At 47.4% G+C, this 22711-nt stretch overlaps 1 protein-coding gene across 1 annotated transcript in view; it reads right to left on the bottom strand.

Moving 5' to 3' along the window:
- Positions 1–6867: 6867 nt before the first annotated feature.
- LOC120924689 (receptor-type tyrosine-protein phosphatase U-like) overlaps positions 6868–22711 on the bottom strand; it is a 28788-nt gene continuing 12944 nt past the window's right edge. Inside the window, exons 4-7 of the mRNA XM_040335695.1 lie at positions 16496–16621; positions 14605–14762; positions 9707–9843; positions 6868–6945 (exon numbers count right to left, since the gene is read on the bottom strand). Of these exons, the coding sequence (XP_040191629.1) occupies positions 6893–6945; positions 9707–9843; positions 14605–14762; positions 16496–16621 (474 nt within the window). The 3' untranslated portion in view covers positions 6868–6892. The remainder of the gene's footprint in view (positions 6946–9706; positions 9844–14604; positions 14763–16495; positions 16622–22711) is intronic.

Here is a 22711-nt window from a genome sequence, read left to right as displayed (position 1 = left end):
CGTATCGTTTTTACACTACGCCGCCGTAAGTTAGCGAGGCAAGTACATGATTCTCAAAGTACTTGCCTGCTAAGTTACGGCGGCGTAGCGTAAATCGGGCGGGCGTAAGGGCGGCTAGTTCAAATTTGCCTGAGGGGGCGTGTTTTATGTTAATGGGCTTGACCTGACGTGATTGATGTTTTTTTGGAACGGCGCATGCGCCGTCCGCCTACATTTCCCAGTGTGCATTGCGGCAACGTACGCCGCACGGGCCTATTGATTTCGACGTGGACGTAAATGACGTAAATCCCTATTCACGGACGACTTACGCAAACGACGTAAAATTTTCGAATTTCATAGCGGGAACGGCGGCCATACTTTAACATTACTATTCCAACTATTTGATGGAATAACTTTAGGCCTGATAAAGCGTTATGTAAACGGCGTATCTGTACTGCGTCTGCCGTGCGTACGTTCGTGAATAGGCGTATCTAGTGATTTACATATTCTACGCCGACCGCATTGGAAGAGCCACCTAGCGGCCAGCCTAAATATTGCACCCTAAGATAGGACGGCGCAAGCCGTCGTATCTTAGATAGGTTTAAGTGTATCTCTGTTTGAGAATACACTTTAACTTAGGTGGGTGCAGATTGCGAGTTAGGTCGGTGTATCTACTGATACGCCGACCTAACTCTACCTGAATCCAGCTATCTGTCTTGAGGGTCAAGCAGGAATAAATCTTTATTTAAGAGATACAAGTCTTATACGGTAAAAAGAGGAGGTGCATACCACCTCCTGTTCATATTACTCTGAAAAACACCTGTGACCAGAACCCTAATTAACATGAGCTAATTAACTAATCCCTTTAGACAGCCTAGGCATGACCTTTGAGTTCCTAGCCTGGCTGTCTCCTAAACTACAATACACATTATCATACATATCAACACAAAACTCCTTCATACAATTGCAGGGTTAATTATCCCAGACAATAATGGGTGAAAGAGAAGCCACACTAGACTTGTTTACATTATAATAGACAACAGACAGACAGGTGGCTGGAATGGACATCAGCACCTCCTAACAGTATGAATTAGTCAGTCTTTCTAATATGGCATATACAGGGTTCCATTTTAACCACTTAAGACCCAGACCAATATGCAGATTAAAGTGGAGGTTCACCCTAAAACAATTATCTAACATTACATCCAGCATACTAACGACATGTACAGTATGCAGGTATTTTTTTTTCCGCCGTACATACCGTTATATTGTTATTTTCCCCCGGCTTCCGGGTTCTGATTCCCGTGGGACTGGGCGATCCTATCCCTGTGTTAGATGATTGACGTCTTGTGAAAAACTTCCCATGGCGCACAAGGTGCGTCACCAGTTTTCCATAAATAGCCGACCTGCGTGTTTCCCTATATCAGGTAACAGACGACCAATGACAGTGCCACTGTGAAGAACAGGGAAGGTGTGTTTACACTCACCTCTCCCCGTTCTTCAGCTCCTGTGACCGATCGCGGGACACCGGCGGCGATCGGGTCTGTGGGTCCCGCGGCCGCGGTCACGGAGCTTCGGACCGGGTCGCGGGCGCGCATGCGCGACCCACGGCTGGGCCTTTTTAAAGGCAACGTACCTGTTAGTGCTTGTGCCCAGCCGTGCCATTCTGCCGACGTATATGTGCAGGAGGCGGTCCTTAAGTGGTTAAGTAACCCAAGCCACATTCTTAATGTCCATTATTTTCTTGCTCACCCTGTGCCCCTAATAGACACAGGGGGGGTAGATTCAGGTACCTTTTGCGCATTTTTTACGGAGGCGCAGGGCAAAAACGTGCCCTGCGCCCCCGCAAATTTTCTGCACTACCCGCGATTCACGGAGCAGTAGCTCCGTAAATTGCGTGGGCGCTCCGGCAAAATGCCCGGCGTAAGCGCGCGCAATTTAAATGATCCCGTAGGGGGCGGGTATCATTTAAATTAGGCGCATTCCCGCGCCGATCGTAGAGCGCATGCTCCGTCGGGAAACTTTCCCGACGTGCATTGCGGCAAATGACGTCGCAAGGACGTCATTTGCTTCAAAGTGAACGTGAATGGCGTCCAGCGCCATTCATGATTCACTTACGCAAACTACGTAAAGTTCAAATTTCGCGACGCGGGAACGACGGGTATACGTAACATTCGCCTTACGCGAAAACCACCGTACGCAAACGACGTAAACTACGTACGCAAGGCTCGCGTAACGTTGTGAATCGGCGTTAGTATGCAATTTGCATACTATAGCACAACGGGAACGCCACCTAGCGGCCATCGCAAGAATGCAGCCTAAGATATGAGGGCATAAGAGCCTTATGCCACGCATATCTTAGGCTGCAGTCGGCGTAACGAGGTTCCTGAATCAGGAGCATTCGTTACGCCGGCGCAAGTAAGCAATTGCGCTGCGTAACTATGGTTACGCAGGCGCAATTGCTCTTTGAATCCGGGCCAGGGTGACTTAGACATAAGGGGCCAGATTCACAAAGGTTAGCGGATCTTTAGATCCGTGTAACCTATGTGAATTAAGATCCGCCCTCGCAAGTTTGTGAGGAAAGTGTCAATTCACAACACACTTACCTCCAAACTTGCGACGGCGGATCCTAACTCCCCCAGCGGAATTCAAATTCCGCGGCTAGGGGAGTGTCATATTTAAATCAGGCGCGCTCCCGCGCCGATTTAAATACGCATGCGTCGTCCGGGGAATTTCCCGGCGTGCATTGCTCCCACTGACGTCAATAGGACGTCAGTGGTTGCGACGTGAGCGGGACTTGCGACGCGCGTGTTCGTGAATCGGCGTACGCAAACGACGTAGGAAATTTCAAAATCGACGCGGGAACGACGGCCATACTTAACAATACTTACCCCTGCTTTTAGAAAGGGTAAGTATACGACGGAAAACCGCTACGGAAACGACGTAAAAACACAGCGTCGGGTCCGCGTACGTTCGTGAATTTCGCGTATCTCGCTGATTTACATATTATTCAGTGTAAATCAGCGGGAACGCCCCCGGCGCCATTTTTAAATCAAAAAAAAGATCCGACAGTGTAACACAGTGTGACACTGTCGGATCTCAGCCCTATCTATGTGTATCTGATTCTATGAATCAGGCGCATAGATAGGACCAGTAAAAATCCGAGATACGATGGTGTATCTGAGATACTCCATCGTATCTCTTTTGTGAATCTGGCCCATAAGGTGCATGGGGAGCTGAAACAAGGGTATCCCGTACTTTCCAAGGGATTCTGGGTTCCACGGGCCCTCCCCTGTCACACAAATTATGATAATAATAATATAATCTATAAAACATATAAGTAGAACACACACCAAAAAACTGGAAAAGGAATGAAAAGCATACGTAAGAAAGCTCCACCCGACCAAGTCAGGTTATTAATTTGTCATCTCAATTTTCTAAGGGAGAGATTCTTTCTTTGGGGCTATATGTCTTTTCCCTCTTCTATGATTTCAATAAAGTTGATATTATAAAAGATTTACAACTTTTTGCGCACAAATTGATTTTGCAAATGCCTCATGACAATAAGTCCATTCGAGCCAGACCTGTATTGGAGGAATACCAATATCAACGACTCAAGAGTGCAAAGCTTTATGAGATTTGACATTTTACTAGAACAGTTTGAATGCAAGATCCCTCAAGGGTTTTTAATATGTGCTTTTTTGTCTTATACTGTATGTAGAAAAAAAAATGTTTTGTAAAATAATACTAATAATAGACTGCACGACACATCGGGAGATCGGGAGACTGCACGACACAGCTGGAGATCGGGAGACTGCACGACACAGCGGGAGATCGGGAGACTGCACGACACAGCGGGGGATCGGGAGACTGCACGACACAGCGGGGGATCGGGAGACTGCACGACAGAGCCGGAGATGGGGAGACTGCACGACACAGCGGGAGATCGGGAGACTGCACAACACAGCGGGGGATCGGGAGACTGCACGACACAGCGGGGGAACGGGAGACTGCACGACACAGTGGGGGATCAGGAGACTGCACGACACAGCTGGAAATCGGGAGACTGCACGACACATCGGGAGATTGAGAGACTGCACGACACAGCTGGAAATCGGGAGACTGCACGACACAGTGGGAGATCGAGAGACTGCACGACACAGCTGGAGATCGGGAGACTGCACGACACAGTGGGAGATCGGGAGACTGCACGACACAGCTGGAAATCGGGAGACTGCACGACACAGCAGGAGATCGGGAGACTGCACGACACAGCAGGAGATCGGGAGACTGCACGACACAGCAGGAGATCGGGAGACTGCACGACACAGCAGGAGATCGGGAGACTGCACGACACAGCAGGAGATCGGGAGACTGCACGACACAGCCGGAGATCGGGAGACTGCACGACACAGCGGGAGATCGGGAGACTGCACGACACAGCTGGAGATCGGGAGACTGCACGACACAGCCGGAGATTGGGAGACTGCACGACACAAAGGGTAGATCGGGAGACTGCACAACACAGCAAGTAGATCGGGAGACAGCACGACACAGCGGGAGATCGAGAGACTGCACGACACAGCAGGAGATCGGGAGACTGCACGACACAGCGGGGGATCGGGGGACTGCACGACACAGCGGGGGATCGGGGGACTGCACAACACAGTGGGAGATCGGGAGACTGCACGACACAGCGGGGGATCGGGAGACTGCACGACACAGCGGGGGATCGGGAGACTGCACGACAGCGGGGGAACGGGAGACTGCACGACACAGCGGGGGATCAGGAGACTGCACGACACAGCGGGAGATGGGGAGACTGCATGACACAGCGGGGGATCGGGAGACTGCACGACACAGTGGGGGATCGGGAGACTGCACGACACAGCAGGAGATCGGGAGACTGCACGACACAGCGGGGGATCGGGAGACTGCACGACACAGCGGGAGATGGGGAGACTGCACGACACAGCAGGGGAACGGGAGACTGCACGACACAGCAGGAGATCGGGAGACTGCACGACACAGCAGGAGATCGGGAGACTGCACGACACAGCCGGAGATCGGGAGACTGCACGACACAGCAGGAGATCGGGAGACTGCATGACACAGCCGGAGATCGGGAGACTGCACGACACAGCGGGGATCGGGAGACTGCACCACACAGCCGGAGATCGGGAGACTGCACAGGCACAGCAGGAGATCGGGAGACTGCACGACACAGCAGAAGATCGGAGGCTGCACGACACAGCCGGAGATCGGGAGACTGCACGACACAGCGGGGGATCGGGAGACTGCAAGACACAGCAGGAGATTGGGAGACTGCGTGACACAGCGGGGAGATCGGGAGACTGCGTGACACAGCCGGGAGATCGGGAGAGTGCACGACACAGCAGGGATCGGGAGGACTGCACGACACAGCTGGAGATCGGGAGACTGCCGACACAGCCAGAGATCGGGAGACTGCCACGACACAGCGGGGGATCGGGGAGACTGCACGACACAGCGGGGGATCGGGAGACTGCACAACACAGCGGGAGATCGAGAGATCAGGTACATGAGGCACAGTGAGGCATGCAGGCAGCCTAGATCACATGGTCTATGGCTAAGTGAGGCATGTAAATGGGCACAGTGAGGCATGCAGATGGGCACAGTGAGGCTGCAGATGGGCACAGTGAGGCTGCAAATGGGCACCCTAGGCTTATACTCGAGTCAATAAGTTTTCCCAATTTGTTGTGGTAAAATTAGGTATACCGAGTATATACTGTAATTAAAAAGACAGTAAGGGTTGCTGTGCTGGAGGGGGAACAGTAATGTACAATCACTGCGCAGCACCACCAAATACAATTAATGAACAGGCATGAGATGTAATTACAAACTTTGGGCCAGATTCACGTAGACTAGCGGCGGCGTAACGTACACCGCCGCAAGTTTCATCGCAAGTGCCTGATTCACAAAGAACTTGCGATGAAAACTACGCCGGACCCTACTGTGCATGCTCCGTTTCGGAATTCCACCGTGCTTTGCGCGCAAGTGACGTAATTTTTTCAAGCGGCGATGCGCGTAGCGTAATTCCGTATTCCCGGACGGCTTATGCAAATGACGTTAATTTTTAAATTTCGACGCGGGAACGATGGTCATACGATTGCTGTGTAAAGTTAAGGCACCAAAACGACGACTAACTTGCGACGGGAAACTAGACTAGCGGCGACGTAGCGAACGCGAAAATCCGTCGTGGATCGCCGTAACTCCTAATTTGCATACCCGATGCTGGTTTACGACGCAAACTCCCCCCAGCGGCGGCCGCGGTACTGCATCCTAAGATCCAACAGTGTAAAACAATTACACCTGTCGGATCTAAGGGATATCTATGCGTAACTGATTCTATGAACCAGTCGCATAGATACTCTGAGAGATACTCCGTCGTATCTCCTTTGTGAATCTGGCCCTATATACACAGAGAAGGTGTCAGAAACGAAAACACAAACTCTACACGGGACTGATCACATTGAAATACTATTGATATTTATTAAACAGGATTTATATGGCGCCAACATTTTGCACAGCACTTTACAAAATAAACATTACATATATAAAATAATAATGTGTAGAGCTCTTTTTACAGTTAAGTGTCTATATTGGGATCTTCTTTATCCACAGAGAGGCCCAGGAACCCATTCGTATAAGAACAGGCCCCCTCTCCATCCTGATCCCCTGTACCCCCCCCTCCCTTATCCTTCGATAGGTCCCATTGTCCGTGTGGCCCCGCCCATGCAGCGGCCCAGAATGCTCTGTCCATAATTTGGAATTTCATTGACCCGGGTCCCTGGGTGGATCCTGCTGGTTCCATGGCTGGGGATGTCCCTGGATGACAGGTTGTGATTATTTGTTATTTGAAGTTCCGTAGGTTTCAAAGGAATCGAGATAACTCTGAGCCAGAGTGTAGCAGAAGGAGTATTGTTCCTGCAGAGAGAGGAAGGGGCGGTAATATAAAGTCACATTACGGCATGAAAGAGAAACTAAACTCTTATTTACTCTACATTTCCAACATTCACCCTTCTCAACCAATGACACCACCATGATACTAATGGACGTCGTTTCTATCTCTCACCTCGACTATTGGAACTTCCTCCTCGTTGGCCTTCCTCTAAACAGACGGTCTCCCTTCAGTCTATTATGAGTGCTGATGTCAGACTCATATCTACCTTACCAACCCCTCCGTGTCTGTCCCTCTCTGCCAATCCCTCCAATGGCTTCCATTCAGTGTCCTCCACCCCTCTCTGCCAATCCCTCTACTGGCTTCCATTCAGTGTCCTCCACCCCTCTCTGCCAATCCCTCCACTGGCTTCCATTCAGTGTCCTCCACCCTTCTCTGCCAATCCCTCCACTGGCTTCCACCCCTCTCTGCCAATCCCTCCACTGGCTTCCATTCAGTGTCCCTCCACCCCTCTCTGCCATCCCTCCACTGGCTTCCACCCCTCTCTGCCAATCCCTCCACTGGCTTCCACCCCTCTCTGCCAATCCCTCCACTGGCTTCCATTCAGTGTCCTCCACCCTCTCTGCCAATCCCTCCACTGGCCTCCACCCCTCTCTGCCAATCCCTCCACTGGCTTCCATTCAGTGTCCTCCACCCTTCTCTGCCAATCCCTCCACTGGCTTCCATTCAGTGTCCTCCACCCTTCTCTGCCAATCCCTCCACTGGCTTCCATTCAGTGTCCTCCACCCCTCTCTGCCAATCCCTCCTCTGGCTTCCACCCCTCTCTGCCAATCCTTCCACTGGCTTCCATTCAGTGTCCTCCACCCTTCTCTGCCAATCCCTCCACTGGCTTCCATTCAGTGTCTCCATCCCTCTCTGCCAATCCCTCCACTGGCTTCCACCCCTCTCTGCCAATCCCTCCACTGGCTTCCACCCCTCTCTGCCAATCCCTCCACTGGCTTCCATTCAGTGTCCTCCACCCCTCTCTGCCAATCCCTCCACTGGCTTCCACCCCTCTCTGCCATTCCCTCCACTGGCTTCCATTCAGTGTCCTCCACCCTTCTCTGCCAATCCTCCACTGGCTTCCATTCATTGTCCTCCACCCCTCTCTGCCAATCCCTCCACTGGCTTCCATTCAGTGTCCTCCACCCCTCTCTGCCAATCCCCCCACTGGCTTCCATTCAGTGTCCTCCACCCTTCTCTGCCAATCCCTCCACTGGCTTCCACTTCATTATCCTATCCTCCACCCCTCTCTGCCATCCCCCCACTGGCTTCCATTCAGTGTCTTCCATTCCCTCTCTGCCAACTCCTCCACTGGCTTCCATTCAGTATCCTAGTCCTCCACCCTCTCTGCCAATCCCTCCACTGGCTTCCATTCCGTGTCCTCCAACCCCTCTCTGCCAATCCTTCTACTGGCTTTAATTCAGTGTCCTCCACCCCTCTCTCCCAATTCCTCCACTGGCTTCCATTCCTTGTCCTCCACCCCTCTCTACCAATCCCTCCACTGGCTTCCATTCAGTGTCCATCACCCCTTTCTGCCAATACCTCCACCTCTGGGCATATTATTTTGCAATTTTACAATGCCCTTTGCAAATTTTACTTTGTAACCTTTTGTATTGAGAAACCCCTAAAAAAACCTATTGCAACAAACCCTCTGTTTATCCCTGCACCATTGGCTGGTCCACAGGGAGGGGAGGAGCTCTGAACAGTTGCTAACAATTATTCTAATATTGCAACACCTACACAAGCGGGGGGGGGCCCTTTACAAAAAAAGAAGAGATAAAGAAAAATATATATAAAAAAGGAGGATAGCCATCCGAGGCCCTGGGGACCTCTGGACCCTTTAATAAAAAAAGGGGGGTACCATCTGGGCCCTGGGGACCTCTCTCTTATTTTTTTATAAAAAGAAATTTACAAAAAAAGGGGGGTTTGCCATCCGGGGCCCTAGGGATCTCTGGGCCCCTGGGGACCTCCGGACCCCTAAAAAAAATTGGCCCTTTAATAAAGAAATAAATAACAATATATTAAAAAAAAAAAATTTTTTTTTATAAAAAAAAAGAATAAAAAAAAGGGGGGGTTGCCATCCGGGCACTGCGAGGCCTCCAGGCCCCTGGGGACCTCCAGACCTCAAAAAAAAAAAAAAAAAATTGGCCTTTTAATAAAAAATAAAATAACAATATATTAAAAAAAATACATATTTTTTATAAAAAAAAAAAAACAAGGAGGGTTGCCATCTGGGGCCTGTGGGCCTCTGGGCCCCCTGGGGACCTACGACCTCTAAAAAAAAAAAAAAATTGGCCCTTTAATAAAAAAATAAAATAAAAATATATTAAAAAAAATATTATTTTTGTATAAAAAAAAAAAAAGGAGGGTTGCCATCTGGGGCCCTGTGGGACCTCCGGGCCCCTTACAGGTGTACTGCCTGTACCCCCCTGATGGTGGCCCTGGACCTCGGCAAACCTCGGAAAGGCTGGGGAACGGCGTATTTCTGAGTCTTTCCGATCTTTTCAGAAACTGCTCCGAACGGCGCCTATCGGCGCTGTCCGGCTACGCTCGGCTCCCGCGATTCCCCCACCTTAGGCCAAACGCGGTACTGCACACCGCTTTGGCTTGAATCCTGTTCGTTTTCCGAGACAACACTCGAGTTAGGATTTAAAAAAAATACACTCCTTAACCGCGGTTACTCGCAATCCGAGGTCCACTGTATATCACAACATATAGGCAGTATATCTGGGATACACAACATACCACATTGGGAATGAACTGGCATCGTCTCCTCCGGAGGGAACGCACGGCCTGACGACACATCTAGACAGCCGTCACTGCGGATCTGCTCGCAGAGTATGATTCCAGCGCAGAAGAGACCCGAGCGGCTCGCTCCATTACTGTGCAACACAATAAAATATAAAAAACTCAGTATAATTATTCTGTTGGCCATTGTTAGTGAACAAAAATGCAGGAGGTAGATGTTTTACAGCAGCTAAAATACACTATATTATCAAAAGTATTGGGACGCCTGCCTTTACACACACATGGGGCCGGATTCAGATACATTGGCGTATATGTCCGGCCCGATACGTTACGCCGCTCTAACTTTGGGTGTGAGTTCTTTATTCACAAAGAACTTGCGCCCTTAGTTAGAGCGGCGTAGCATATGTGTTGCAGCGTAAGGCTGCGTAATTCAAATGGGGATGTAGGGGGCGTGTTTTATTAAATTTCCCTTGACCCCCCCTTTTTTTACGTTTTACTAGAACGGCGCATGCGCCGTCCGTAAAATCTCCCAGTGTGCATTGCTCTAAATGATGGCGCAAGGACGTCATTGCTTTCGTCGTGAACGTAAATTACGTCTATCCGTATTCGCGAACGACTTACGCAAACAACGTAAAAATTTCAAAACTCGGCGCGGGAACGACGGCCATACTTAACATTAGCTACCCCTCATATAGCAGGGGTAACTATACGCCGGAAAAAGCCGAACGCAAACAACAACCGGGCGGTCGTTCGTTTCTGAATCGGCGTAACTCCTCATTTGCATATTCCTCGCGTAATAATACGGAAGCGCCACCTAGCGGCTGGCCTGGAATTGCAGCCTAAGTTCCGACGGTGTAAAACACTTACACCTGTCGGATCTTAGGGATATCTATGCGTAACCTGATTCTATGAATCAGTCGCATAGATACGACCGGCAGAACTCAGAGATACGACGGCGTATCTCGTATCTGAATCCAGACCATGAACTTTAACCACTTACCGACCGCTGCATGTATATATACACACATCGGCAGAATGGCACGGCTGGGCAAAGGGACGTACCTGTACGTCCCTTCAAATTTGCCGCCGTGCGGGGCACGTGCCTGCTGGTCCCGCAGACTCGATGTCCGCCGGGTGCCCGCGATCGTGTCACTGAGCGGCAGAACGGGGGGATGCCTATGTAAACAAGGCATTTCCCTGTTCTGCCTAGTGACAGGACAGACATCTACTGCTCCCTGTCATCGGGAGCAGTGATCTCTGTCCTGTCACTCGTAGCCACGCTCTCTCACAGATAGAATCACTCCCTAGGACACACTTAACCCCTTCCTCACCCCCCAGTGTTTAACCCCTTCACTGCAAGTATCATTTACGCAGTAATCACTGATCGCTGTATAAAATGACAATGGTGTAAAAAGTGTCCGATGTGTCCGCCATAATGTCGCAGTCACGATAAAAAAAAAATCGCTGATCGCCGCCATTACTAGTATTTTTTTATTAGAAAAATGCCATAAAACTATCCCTATTTTGCAGACGCTATAACTTTTGCGGCAAACCAATCAATAAACACTTATTGCGATTTTTTTTTACCAATCATATGTAGATAAATACGTATCGGCCTGAGGTAAAAAAAAATGAATGTTTTATATATTTTTTGGGGGATATTTATTATAGAAAAAAGTAAAAAATATTGCCTTTTTTTTTCAAAATTGTGGCTCTATTTTTGTTTTATAGGGCAAAAAATAAAAACCTGCAGCAGGTGATCAATACCAGCAAAAGAAAGCTCTATTTGGGGGGAAAAAAGGACGCAAATTTTGTTTGGGTGCCACGTCGCACGACCGCGCAATTGTCAGTTAAAGAAAATGGCCTGGTCATTGGGCAGCCAAATCCTCCAGGGCTGAAGTGGTTAATGCATCCCAGTCTTATGCCGTGTACAGACGGTCGTTTTTTGTGATAAAAAAAAAACGTCGTTTTTGAAAACGTCATTTAAAATGACCGTGTGTGGGGGAAAACGTTGTTTTATGTCTTCTGAAAAACGACAAAAAAAAATTCGAACCATGCTTGAATTTTTTGTGTCGATTCAAAACGTCGTTTTTTGTGTCAATTAAAATGATCGTGTGTGGGCAAAACGGCGTTTAAAACGACGTTTTTAAACCCGCGCATGCTCAGAAGCAAGTTATGAAGCGAGCTTCAATGGAACAGAGTGCCGCCGTACGTGCTGAACGTAACCGCGCTTTGCTAGAGCATTGTGAAAAAACGATGGTGTATAGGCAAACGTAGTTTTTGAAAATGAAGTTTCAAAAACGTCGTTTTATTTCATGATTTAAAACGTCGTTTTTTTTTTCATCACAAAAAACGACCGTCTGTACGCGGCATGAGGCCTGGTACACACACGGTCGGGAAAAAAACTTTGTTTTGTCTGTGTACACACAGCCATTCAAAAGAACCGCCGTTCTTTTGAATAGCAAGAACGCGGTGACGTCATCGACTACGACGAGCCTGCTTTTGTCAGATTCGATGCCGTCGCCGCCATCTTGCTACACCCGTAACTTAGAGCGTATTTTCCATATCCAGAAAGAATTTGCGCCGTAAGTTACGGCGGCGTAGTGTAAACGTGTCGGCGTAAGGGTGCGAAATTCAAATGGCTAAGATGTGGGCGTGTTTTATGTTAATACATCTTGACCCCACGTAAATGACGTTTTTTTTTTACGGCGCATGCGCCGTCCGTGGGGGTATCCCAGTGCGCATGCTCGTAATCACCTCGCAAATGTATTCAATGCTTTCGACGTGAACGTAATTTACGCAAAGCCCTATTCGCGAACATTTTACGCAAACGGCGTAAACGACGGAAAATTTTACGCTGTCCCGATGTCCATACTTAACATTGCGTACGCCTCATAGACCCAGGGGTAACGTTACGCCAAAAAAAGCCTTACGTAAACGACGTAAAAAAATGCGCCGGGCGGACGTACGTTTGTGAATCGGCGTATCTACCTAATTTGCATATTCCTCGCGTAAATCTATGGAAGCGCCACCTAGCGGCCAGCGTAAATATGCACCTTAGATCCGACGGCGTACTAAGACATACATCAGTCGGATCTAGCCCAGCTTCAGGCGTATCTTGTTTTGTGGATACAGAACAAAGATACGCCGGGGCATCGATGGAACTTACGCCGCGTATCAATAGATCTGGCCCTAAAACTTTTGCCCAAACCAATCAATATACGCTTATTGCGTTTTTTTTTTTTACCAAAAATAGGTAGAAGAATACGTATCGGCCTAAACTGAGGGAAAAAAAACGTTTTTTTATATATTTTTTGGGGATATTTATTATAGCAAAAAGTAAAAAAATATTATTATTTTTTTCAAAATTGTCGCTCTTTTTTAAATTTTTGTTTATAGCACAAAAAATAAAAACCGCAGAGGTGATCAAATACCACCAAAAGAAAGCTCTATTTGGTGGGGAAAAAAGGACGACCAATTTTGTTTGGGAGCCACGTCGCAATTGTCAGTTAAAGCGACGCAGTGCCGAATTGTAAAAAGTATTCTGGTCTTTGACCAGCCAAATGGTCCGGGGGGTTAAGTGTTAAAGCAACAAAGTGCCGAATTGCAAAAAGTGGCCCGGTCATTTGGCAGCCAAATGGTCCGGGGCTTAAGTGGTTAGACCTGTAGCTCTAGCCCTGACCTTCCTGGCCTCAGTTCTCACTTGGCATGAGGTCTATATGTTTGTTGTGGGTGTAAATACGTTCTGCAGTACATCACCAACCCATCATACAAGGGGGTGACCACGTGTCCCGGATGGCCCGGGACAGTCCCGCATTTTGCAGTTCTGTCCCGGGTCCCAGGCACCTTCATTCCAGGACAATACAGTGTCCTGGAATGAAACTGAGGCCTCGTACACACGACAGAGGAACTCGACGTGCCAAACACATCGAGTTCCTCGTCGAGTTCAGGGATGAAGCCGCCGAGGAGCTCGGCGGGCCGCCTTCTCCCATAGAACAACGAGAAAATAGAGAACATGTTCTCTATTTTCTCGACGAGTTCCTCGGCGGCTCCATCGGGCCAAAAGTGTACAGACGACAGAGTTTCTCGGGAGAATCCGGCTCTGACCGAGTTTCTCGCTGAATCTGCCGAGAAACTCTGTCGGTGTACGAGGCCTGACACAGACACCCGATGAGAGAGCAGGGCTTGGAAGCCGGCGTCCCTGACAACTGCTGAGTCTTTAGCTGTTAATGGGCTTTCCCTGCTGAAGGCTAAATAAAAAATAAAGCTGCCAGTAAAAAAAAAAAAAAACAAGGCGTGGGGTCCCCCTCCCCTAGTCCATTCCAGACCCTTTGGGGGCTTCCAGATTCTGATAACCCCCCTGCCTGCATGCCACCACAACCACCATCCAGGGTAAGATGGGGACGTGATGCTTTGGGGTGGGGGGGGGTAGAGCCTGTTGTTGCTGGTATGGACTGGGGGGGAGGGCACTAGTTTTTTTTTGCTTTTTCTTTTTTACAATAACCGGGTGCCAGCAAATTGCAAACGTGAGTCAATTTAAATGTGATTTTACTTTTTTTTTGTTTTCTTTAGAAATTTCATTTTTGCTGCAGCATGTTCTATACATAGTACACATGCACCACTTTACAGGCAGACTAAGGGGACCCCCAGGCACTATATTTAGAGGAATTGTTCATTTTTATTGTTGCACTTTAAGCATAAGTAGAATCATTGCTCCTGAAAAACTTTAGCATTGGCAAATTTTTGTGAAGGAGGGGGGTGTCCCTGAATGTCAGTTTGGAAATGTGGTCACCCTAATCATACATCACTGGTTCCCTGCATGAGCCGGTATCAGAACAATTTTAGGCCAATTTTCATAGTCACATGCCATACCACAGAGGAAATGCTGGACCTACCAGCAGGTCACCAGGATGTGACTTTCAGGCGCCGTCATCTGGTGCTTCTCCACCTCTCCAATCAGACTGATGACAGCCGCCGGGTTCTCTGGGAGAGGTTTGCCCAGGGGCCAGGAGTCCAAGCACCACAGCTTCACCTCCATGCTGTTGTTATAGGTCTGTAGATGGCAGAGCACACTTATTAGTTACATTCATTTATATGAATATACAGCGGAACCTCGGATTGCGAGTAACGCGGTTAACAAGCGTTTTTCGTAATACAAGCGCTGTATTTTGAAAAATCCTAACTCAGTTTGCGAGTGTTGTCTCGCAAAACGAGCAGGATGGGGAAAAAAAAACAAAAAAAACGAGCAGGATGTAGGCAGTACCGAGTTTGGCCTGAGGTGGGGGGGGGGGGGGGGAGCTGTAGCCGAGCGGCACTGATTGTAGACAAAACTGTCCTCTGGCCTTTCCGTGTGTTTCCGAGGCTCTCTGGCGCCCCCGGCCCCCCCCCCTACCTCTGGCCACATGCGGTATTGCATGCCATTGAAGTCAACGAGGAAAAAATTATTTTCGTTTCCATTGACTTCAATGGGGAAACTCGCTTTGGTATGCGAGTGTTTTGGATTACGAGCATTCTCCTGGAATAGATTATACTCATAATCAGGGCCGCCATCAGGAATTATGGGCCCCTTACACAGCTTCAGGCAATGGGCTCCCTGGAGCAGAGAACCGCCGGGGGGGGGGGGGGGGGGGATGCTGCCGCCTGAAATTTAGAAGGGGGGGCTGCCGCAAATTGAGAAGCGGGGGGCCCTTTACAAAAAAAAGAAGAAATAAAGAAAAATTATGGGCCCTTTAATAAAAATAAAAAAAATAAAAAAATATATATATAAAAAAATTGTTTATTTTTTTTAAAAGGGGGTTGCCATCTGGGGACCTTTAATATAATAATAAATAATAATAATAATAAATATATATATTTATAATTACAAAAAAAAGGGGGGTTGCCATCCGGGACCTCTGGGCCCTTTAATAAAGTAAAATATATATATAAAAAATGAAATAAACATACAATGGGCCCTTTAATAAAAATAAAAAAATAAATAAAAAAAAATATAAAAAAATTATGTTTTTTTTTTTTTAAAAGGGGGGTTGCCATCTGGGGACCTGGGGACCAATAATAATAATAATAATAATAATAATAATAATATTATATATATATATATATATATATATATATATATATATATATATATATATATAATATATATTATATATATATATATAATAAAAGAAATTACAAAAAAAGGGGGGTTGCCATCGGGTCCTCTGGGCCCTTTAATAAAGTAAAAATATATATATATAAAACAATGAAATAAACATTTATAAAAAAAAAAGAAAAGGGGGGGGGGCTTCCATCCAGGGCCCTGGGGACCTCTGGGCCCTTTAATAAAATAGATAGATAGATACAAAAAAATTAAAATAAACATAATAAAAAAAAATAAAAAAAGATGGTTTGCCACAGGGGCCCTGGGGCCCTCTAATAATAATAATAAAAAATATATATATATATAATTATATATATATATATATATATATATTTTTATATATATATATTATATATAATATATATATATATATATATATATATATATATTATATATATATATAAAAAGAAATACAATATAAAAAATAAATAAAAAATGTTTATAAAAAAAAGGGGGTGTGCCATCTTTTTTTTTTTAAGGGGGTTGCCACCGGGCCCCTGGGGACCTCGGGCCCCTTACAGGTGTACTGCCTGTACCCCTGATGGCGGCCCTGCTGGTAATCCAAGGTTCCACTGCACAATCAAATATGAGAAATCTAGGCCCATCTTACTGGCTCCCCCAGGTGGTCGTCCCCCACATCTCACCTCGTTAGTCTTCCTCAGCTGAGCGTTAAGCCTGTGAAATCCGTTCCTAGAAGCCCTTGCGGTCATCCTGACCTTGTATATCCCATAACCGGTCTCTCCTTTATCTGGGAAGAACCGGCAACCGTTCTGTAAGGACAAAATGGTTTATTCTCATCACTGGTATGCAGGGTTTCATAATACACAAGTACAAAAGTAAATAAATAAAACAAATAATTTATGCTAATCAATAATGTAATCATTTCTGAAAAGTTGCCAGACTGGTGGAGTCGTCTTTCCCCTTATTGGTACCTGCAGAAAGTTCTACGATTCCTAAGAACCAAGGGCCAGATTCAGATACATTTACGTTGCTCCACGGCACGGCATTTACGTTTACAAAACCGCCGCAGGTTTACAGCATAAGTGCCTGATTCACAAGCCTCTTACCTGTAAACTTGCGGCGGTGTAACGTAAATCCGCTCGTCGCAAGCCGCCTAATTCAAATGGGGCGGGCACCATTTAAATTAGGCGCGATCCCGCGCCGAACGTACTGCGCATGCTCCGTCGGGAAAATTACCCGACGTGCATTGCGCTTAATGACGCGCACGGACGTCATTTGTTTAGACGTTAACGTAAATGGCGTCCAGCGCCAATCATGGACGACTTACGCAAACGACGTGATTTTTTAAATTTCGACGCGGGAACGACGGCCATACTTAACATGGCTTAGAACACTAGGACTCAGCCCTAATTTTACGACGCGTATCTCAACGGAAACAACGTAAAAGTTAGAGCGACGGGTAACTCGGACGTTCGGGAATCGCCTCGAAACTAGTCATTTGCATATTCTACGCCGACCGCTATGGAATCGCCACCTTAATCTTAACATAAGGATACGCCTCATATAGCAGGGGTAACTTTACGCCGGAAAAAAGCCTAACGTAAACGACGTAAAAAAATGCGCCGGGCGGACGTACGTTCTGAATCGGCGTATCTAACTAATTAGCATATTCATTGCGTAAATATACGGAAGCACACCCTAGCGGCCAGCGTAAATATGCAGCCTAAGATACGACGGTGTAAGACACTTACGCCGGTCGGATCTTAGGGAAATCTATGCGCGTAACTGATTCTCTGAATCAGTCGCATAGTTACGACCCCGCAACTCAGAGATACGACGGCGTATCCGGAGAACGCCGTCGTATCTCCTTTCTGAATCCCGCCACGGAATGCAAATGGGTCCCCCCTCCCCCAGCCTCCAACTGGACAATGAAAGAGCAGCAGAAGGTTGAGGAGATCATCCCTCTCTTCCCATTGGATTATGTGCATGCAGCAGTGAGTGATTGCCCCTCCCTCTTCCATTACTATACCAGGAATAACAGGGGGCTGATCACAAGACATATTCAAGCACTTACACTCCTTTCATTAAAAAAAAAAAAATGACATTGACAATATTATGATAATGAACATAAATATGAATTAATTTAATGAAGAAGTATTTATTATGATTGTCATAGTGTCTCGCAGTGTTAGTCCTCCCGCTCTAAAGACTGATGCCAGTTGAGACCCATTTTGGTAGTGGAAAGCTCTTGAGGATGTAGAGAAGTGTTTGCAGAGTAGGAATATGTCCGCCAGTGAAGGGCCCTTGTGTGATGCACAGACAATCGTCTGAGGGGGGTGTGTTCTCTCTGCAAAGACATTAATGGTTATGTGGGGGGGGTGTCAGGGCCCGATCCTAGCAGGGTGCACGGGGTGCTCCGCACTCAGGCGCCGCAGAAGTGGGGGCGCCGAAGCTCCAAAAAGCTCCCCTCCGCCTCCTTGTCTGTGTCCAGAGGCGGAGCGCATGTAGCGGGTGCCTCGGTTCCCCATCCCGCTTGCTCTCTCCGCTGGCAACTGACAAGAGCGCATACCTCCCGCTGTCCCCGGAATCCGGGCTGGGTACCACAGCGGAGCCTAGTACTGGAACACGTTCCGGCACTAGGGCTCCACTAATTAATTCTGTCCGGTGCGCATGGAGCAGTCTCCTGTCTGCCCCACCCCCTCTGCGACGTGTCGACTCTTTTCCCATAGGCGGTGTGATGAGAGGCTTCTGGGTTGGCCGGAGTTTGCTGCCAATCATCCCGTGGCACTCCCAGAAATGCTCTCCGAGTGCCACCAAAAATGCCACATATTGGGGACACCTGCTGGGGGACACTAATGAAGACTTCTTAGGGAAGCATCTCTGTGTTTAAGTCGTAGCCATAGAAACATTTGTAAAGGGGAGGAGTTAGTAAGATGACCACGCCCATGTGGGAGCGCCATAAATATTTCTGCACCCAGGCGTCTGTGACTTAGGCCCTGGTGGGTGTACGCTCATGTGTCTGTGTGTCAGGGACTGGGACTTGCTTGAACCTGGGACCTCTTCTGTGTCTGGCATTGTCTCTTCCCACTGAGCTATCTGGGATGCTGGATGGTTCCCTTGCCTGATCTGCTGGATAAAACTATCTGATCATTAGACTACTCTGCTTGGTGTCTTGATTGCAGCTGAACCTTCAACCCTCTACTCCTATGAACTTCTTATAAAAGCCTTGTCTTAAGCGCTTCTCTTTGCCAGGTATTGTGCCTTCCAGCTAGTGCCTTGCTGTTGCCCTTTTCCTACTGCCTGATCCCAACCTGCAACCACCTGTGTTTGACCCTCGCCTGTTTGTATGACTACTCTGCTGCTTGATCCCACCTGCAGCCACTCGTGATTGATCCTTGGCTTGTTTTGCTGACCACCGCTGCTGTTTTCATCCTTGTCTGTTTATCCGCTATTGGACATCGGCTTGCTCACACCCTGGTGGGGCAAACTTGAGGACCGCGACCTGGTACTAGCTTACAGCTAAATCCATCTCCACCATCAGGAGCTCTGAGGAAAACCAGCTAGTACTTACACTCCGCACCTCAGGGGAGCCTGTGTCATCTTCCAGAAGTGACTGCCTGTATGTCTGTCCTGCCACTGCTATTGCAATTGGTCTTCAAGCCCGATGCCTGATCAGGACATTGTGTGTCTGATCAACACTTGGGGAGGCTATTGCGTGTCTCCGCAGATAATCTCCCATCCTCAGGAATGGTAGTATAATCCGGGTATGCATTGTTCCTTGAACAACGCAGAATAAGGATTCACGCCAACGGTAAAAACTGGAGTCTTTGAATTGTCATGGTCGGGGACAGCGACCATGATTTTCAAGACCAGCCATGTGGCTTACTTTGTCTAGCTGAAGATGATGGCTTACAGAGACAGGGGGCAGGAAATTATACACACTGCCCCTGCCCAGACATGCCCATAAGACTCCCCTAGTCATTGTTAATTGGTTGAGATTTGTATAACTCCTCCTGTTTAACCTGTGATTGATTGGCTGATTGTGAGGCAATCAAGCTCTATTGTTAAGTACTCTAAATAAAACAAAAGACAGGCTCTGACGAGGGGTCAGTCGAGCTGTGGAGCTAAGCATGCAAGAATGGTGGTCATGTCTGTGTTACTTGGGAAGACACGGGAAACAGGGTCGTACTTAGATGCATTATACCAAAAGGCTGAAAGGGACATGGATTACGCACAGCGTATAGTGGAATTTCCACGACAAAGGACAGGGGGGGGGGGGTAGTGAAGGGAGGTGGGTTGGTAAAGGATGGTGGGGTTGTAAAGGACAGTAGGATAATGAATGAAGGTGGGATGGCAAAGGATAGTGGGATGGTGAAGAACAGTTGGATTGTAAAGGAAGGTAGGTAGGTCAATGATGGTGGCATGGTGAAGGTTGGTGTGATGGTAAACAAAAGGTGGAATTGTGAAGGACAGTAGGATAATGAATGAAGGTGGGATGGTGAAGGATAGTGAGATGGTAAAGGATGGTGGAATTGTGAAGGACAGTAGGATAATGAATGAAGGTGGGATGGTGAAGGATAGTGAGATGGTAAAGGATGGTGTGATTGTGAAGGACAGTAGGATAATGAATGAAGGTGGGATGGTGAAGGATAGTGAGATGGTAAAGGATGGTGGGATTGTAAAGGACAGTACGATAATGAATGAAGGTAGGATGGTGAAGGAAAGCGGGATGGTGAAGAACAGTGGGATTGTAAAGGAAGGTGGGTAGGTCAATGATGGTGAAGGATGGTGAGATGGTAAAGGAAGGTGCAGGGGCGGACTGACCATTGAGTCACTCTGGCACTGCCTGAGGGCCCCATGCCACTAGGGGGCCCCATCAGGGTTGTCAGGCTCAGTAAAACCAGGGACAGTAAGTAAAAATCTTTGTTTTTTTTACATCTGTCCCTGATATGTCCGAAACCGACATCCCAAGATTTTAGCTGCCCCGCCTCTGCACTGCCTTCTGGCGTGGTGGCCATCTGTAAGCCCAGGGGCCCCATAATCTTCTATTGCCCGGGGGCCCCATGCGTTGTCAGTCCGCCCCTGGGAAGGTGGGATAATGAATGAAGTTGGGATGGTGAAAGAAGTTGGGATGGTAAAAGAAGCTGGGATGGTGAAGGAACATGGGATGGTAAAGAACGTTGGGATTGTGAAGGACAGTGGGTAGAGAAGGATGGTGAGATGGTAAAGGATGATGAATGATGAAATACAGTGGGATGGTGAAGGATGCTGGGATAAAAAGAGAGAGAGGGGTGGTAAAGGATAGGTTGGTGAAAGACAGTGGGATGGTAATGGATGGTGGGATAGAGGAAGACAATGAGTTGGTGAAGGACAGTGGGATGGTAATGGATGGTGGGATAGAGGGAGACAATGAGTTGGTGAAGGACAGTGGGATGATGAAGGAAGGTGGGATGGTGAAGAATAGCTGGATTATGAAGGACGGTGTGATGAAGAAGGGTGGTGGGATGGTGAAGGTGAGGACACTGATATGGTAAAGTATGGTAGGATGGTGAAGGACAGTGGAATGTAAAGGACGATGGTCTAGTAAAGAATACTGCGATCATAAAGAACAGTAGGATGGAGAAGGGTGATGGGATGTGAAGGACAGTGGGATGTAAAGGGTGGGATGATGAAGGACAATGATATGGTAAAGTATGGTAGGATGGTGAAGGACGGTGGAATATAAAAGACAGTGGGCCGGTAAAGAATACTGAGATCATAAGGGACAGTAAGATAATGAAGGGTGGTAGGATGGTCAACATCCATGGGGCAATATAATAGAGCTGAGAGATGGTGAGAAGATGTGTAATAATGCGGAGTAAGGATGGTGAGTAATGATCGATTAATGACAGCGAGTGAGGAATAACTATGATGGTGAGTTAAAGATAGTTAAAGAGTAATGATGGAGCAATGATAGTGAGTAATGACGGAGCAATGATAGTGAGTAATGACAGAGCAATGATAGTGAGTAATGACAGAGCAATGATAGTGAGTAATGACGGAGCAATGATAGTGAGTAATGATGGAGCAATGATAGTGAGTAATGATGGAGCAATGATAGTGAGTAATGACGGAGCAATGATAGTGAGTAATGACGGAGCAATGATAGTGAGTAATGATGGAGCAATGATAGTGAGTAATGACTGAGCAATGATAGTGAGTAATGACGGAGCAATGATAGTGAGTAATGATGGAGCAATGATAGTGAGTAATGACGGAGCAATGATAGTGAGTAATGACGGAGCAATGATGGTGAGTAATGATGGAGCAATGATAGTGAGTAATGACGGAGCAATGATAGTGAGTAATGATGGAGCAATGATAGTGAGTAATGATGGAGCAATGATGGTGAGTAATGACGGAGCAATGATAGTGAGTAATGATGGAGCAATGATAGTGAGTAATGATGGAGCAATGATAGTGAGTAATGATGGAGCAATGATAGTGAGTAATGACGGAGCAATGATAGTGAGTAATGATGGAGCAATGATAGTGAGTAATGATGGAGCAATGATAGTGAGTAATGATGGAGCAATGATAGTGAGTAATGACGGAGCAATGATGGTGAGTAATGACGGAGCAATGATGGTGAGTAATGATGGAGCAATGATGGTGAGTAATGATGGAGCAATGATAGTGAGTAATGACGGAGCAATGATAGTGAGTAATGACGGAGCAATGATAGTGAGTAATGACGGAGCAATGATAGTGAGTAATGACGGAGCAATGATAGTGAGTAATGAGGGAGCAATGATAGTGAGTAATGAGGGAGCAATGATGGTGAGTAATGACGGAGCAATGATAGTGAGTAATGATGGAGCAATGATAGTGAGTAATGACGGAGCAATGATAGTGAGTAA

Source organism: Rana temporaria, chromosome 1 (assembly GCF_905171775.1).
Source record: "Rana temporaria chromosome 1, aRanTem1.1, whole genome shotgun sequence".
NCBI classification, from domain to species: domain Eukaryota; kingdom Metazoa; phylum Chordata; class Amphibia; order Anura; family Ranidae; genus Rana; species Rana temporaria.
This window is presented reverse-complemented; position numbering and strand designations above follow the sequence as displayed.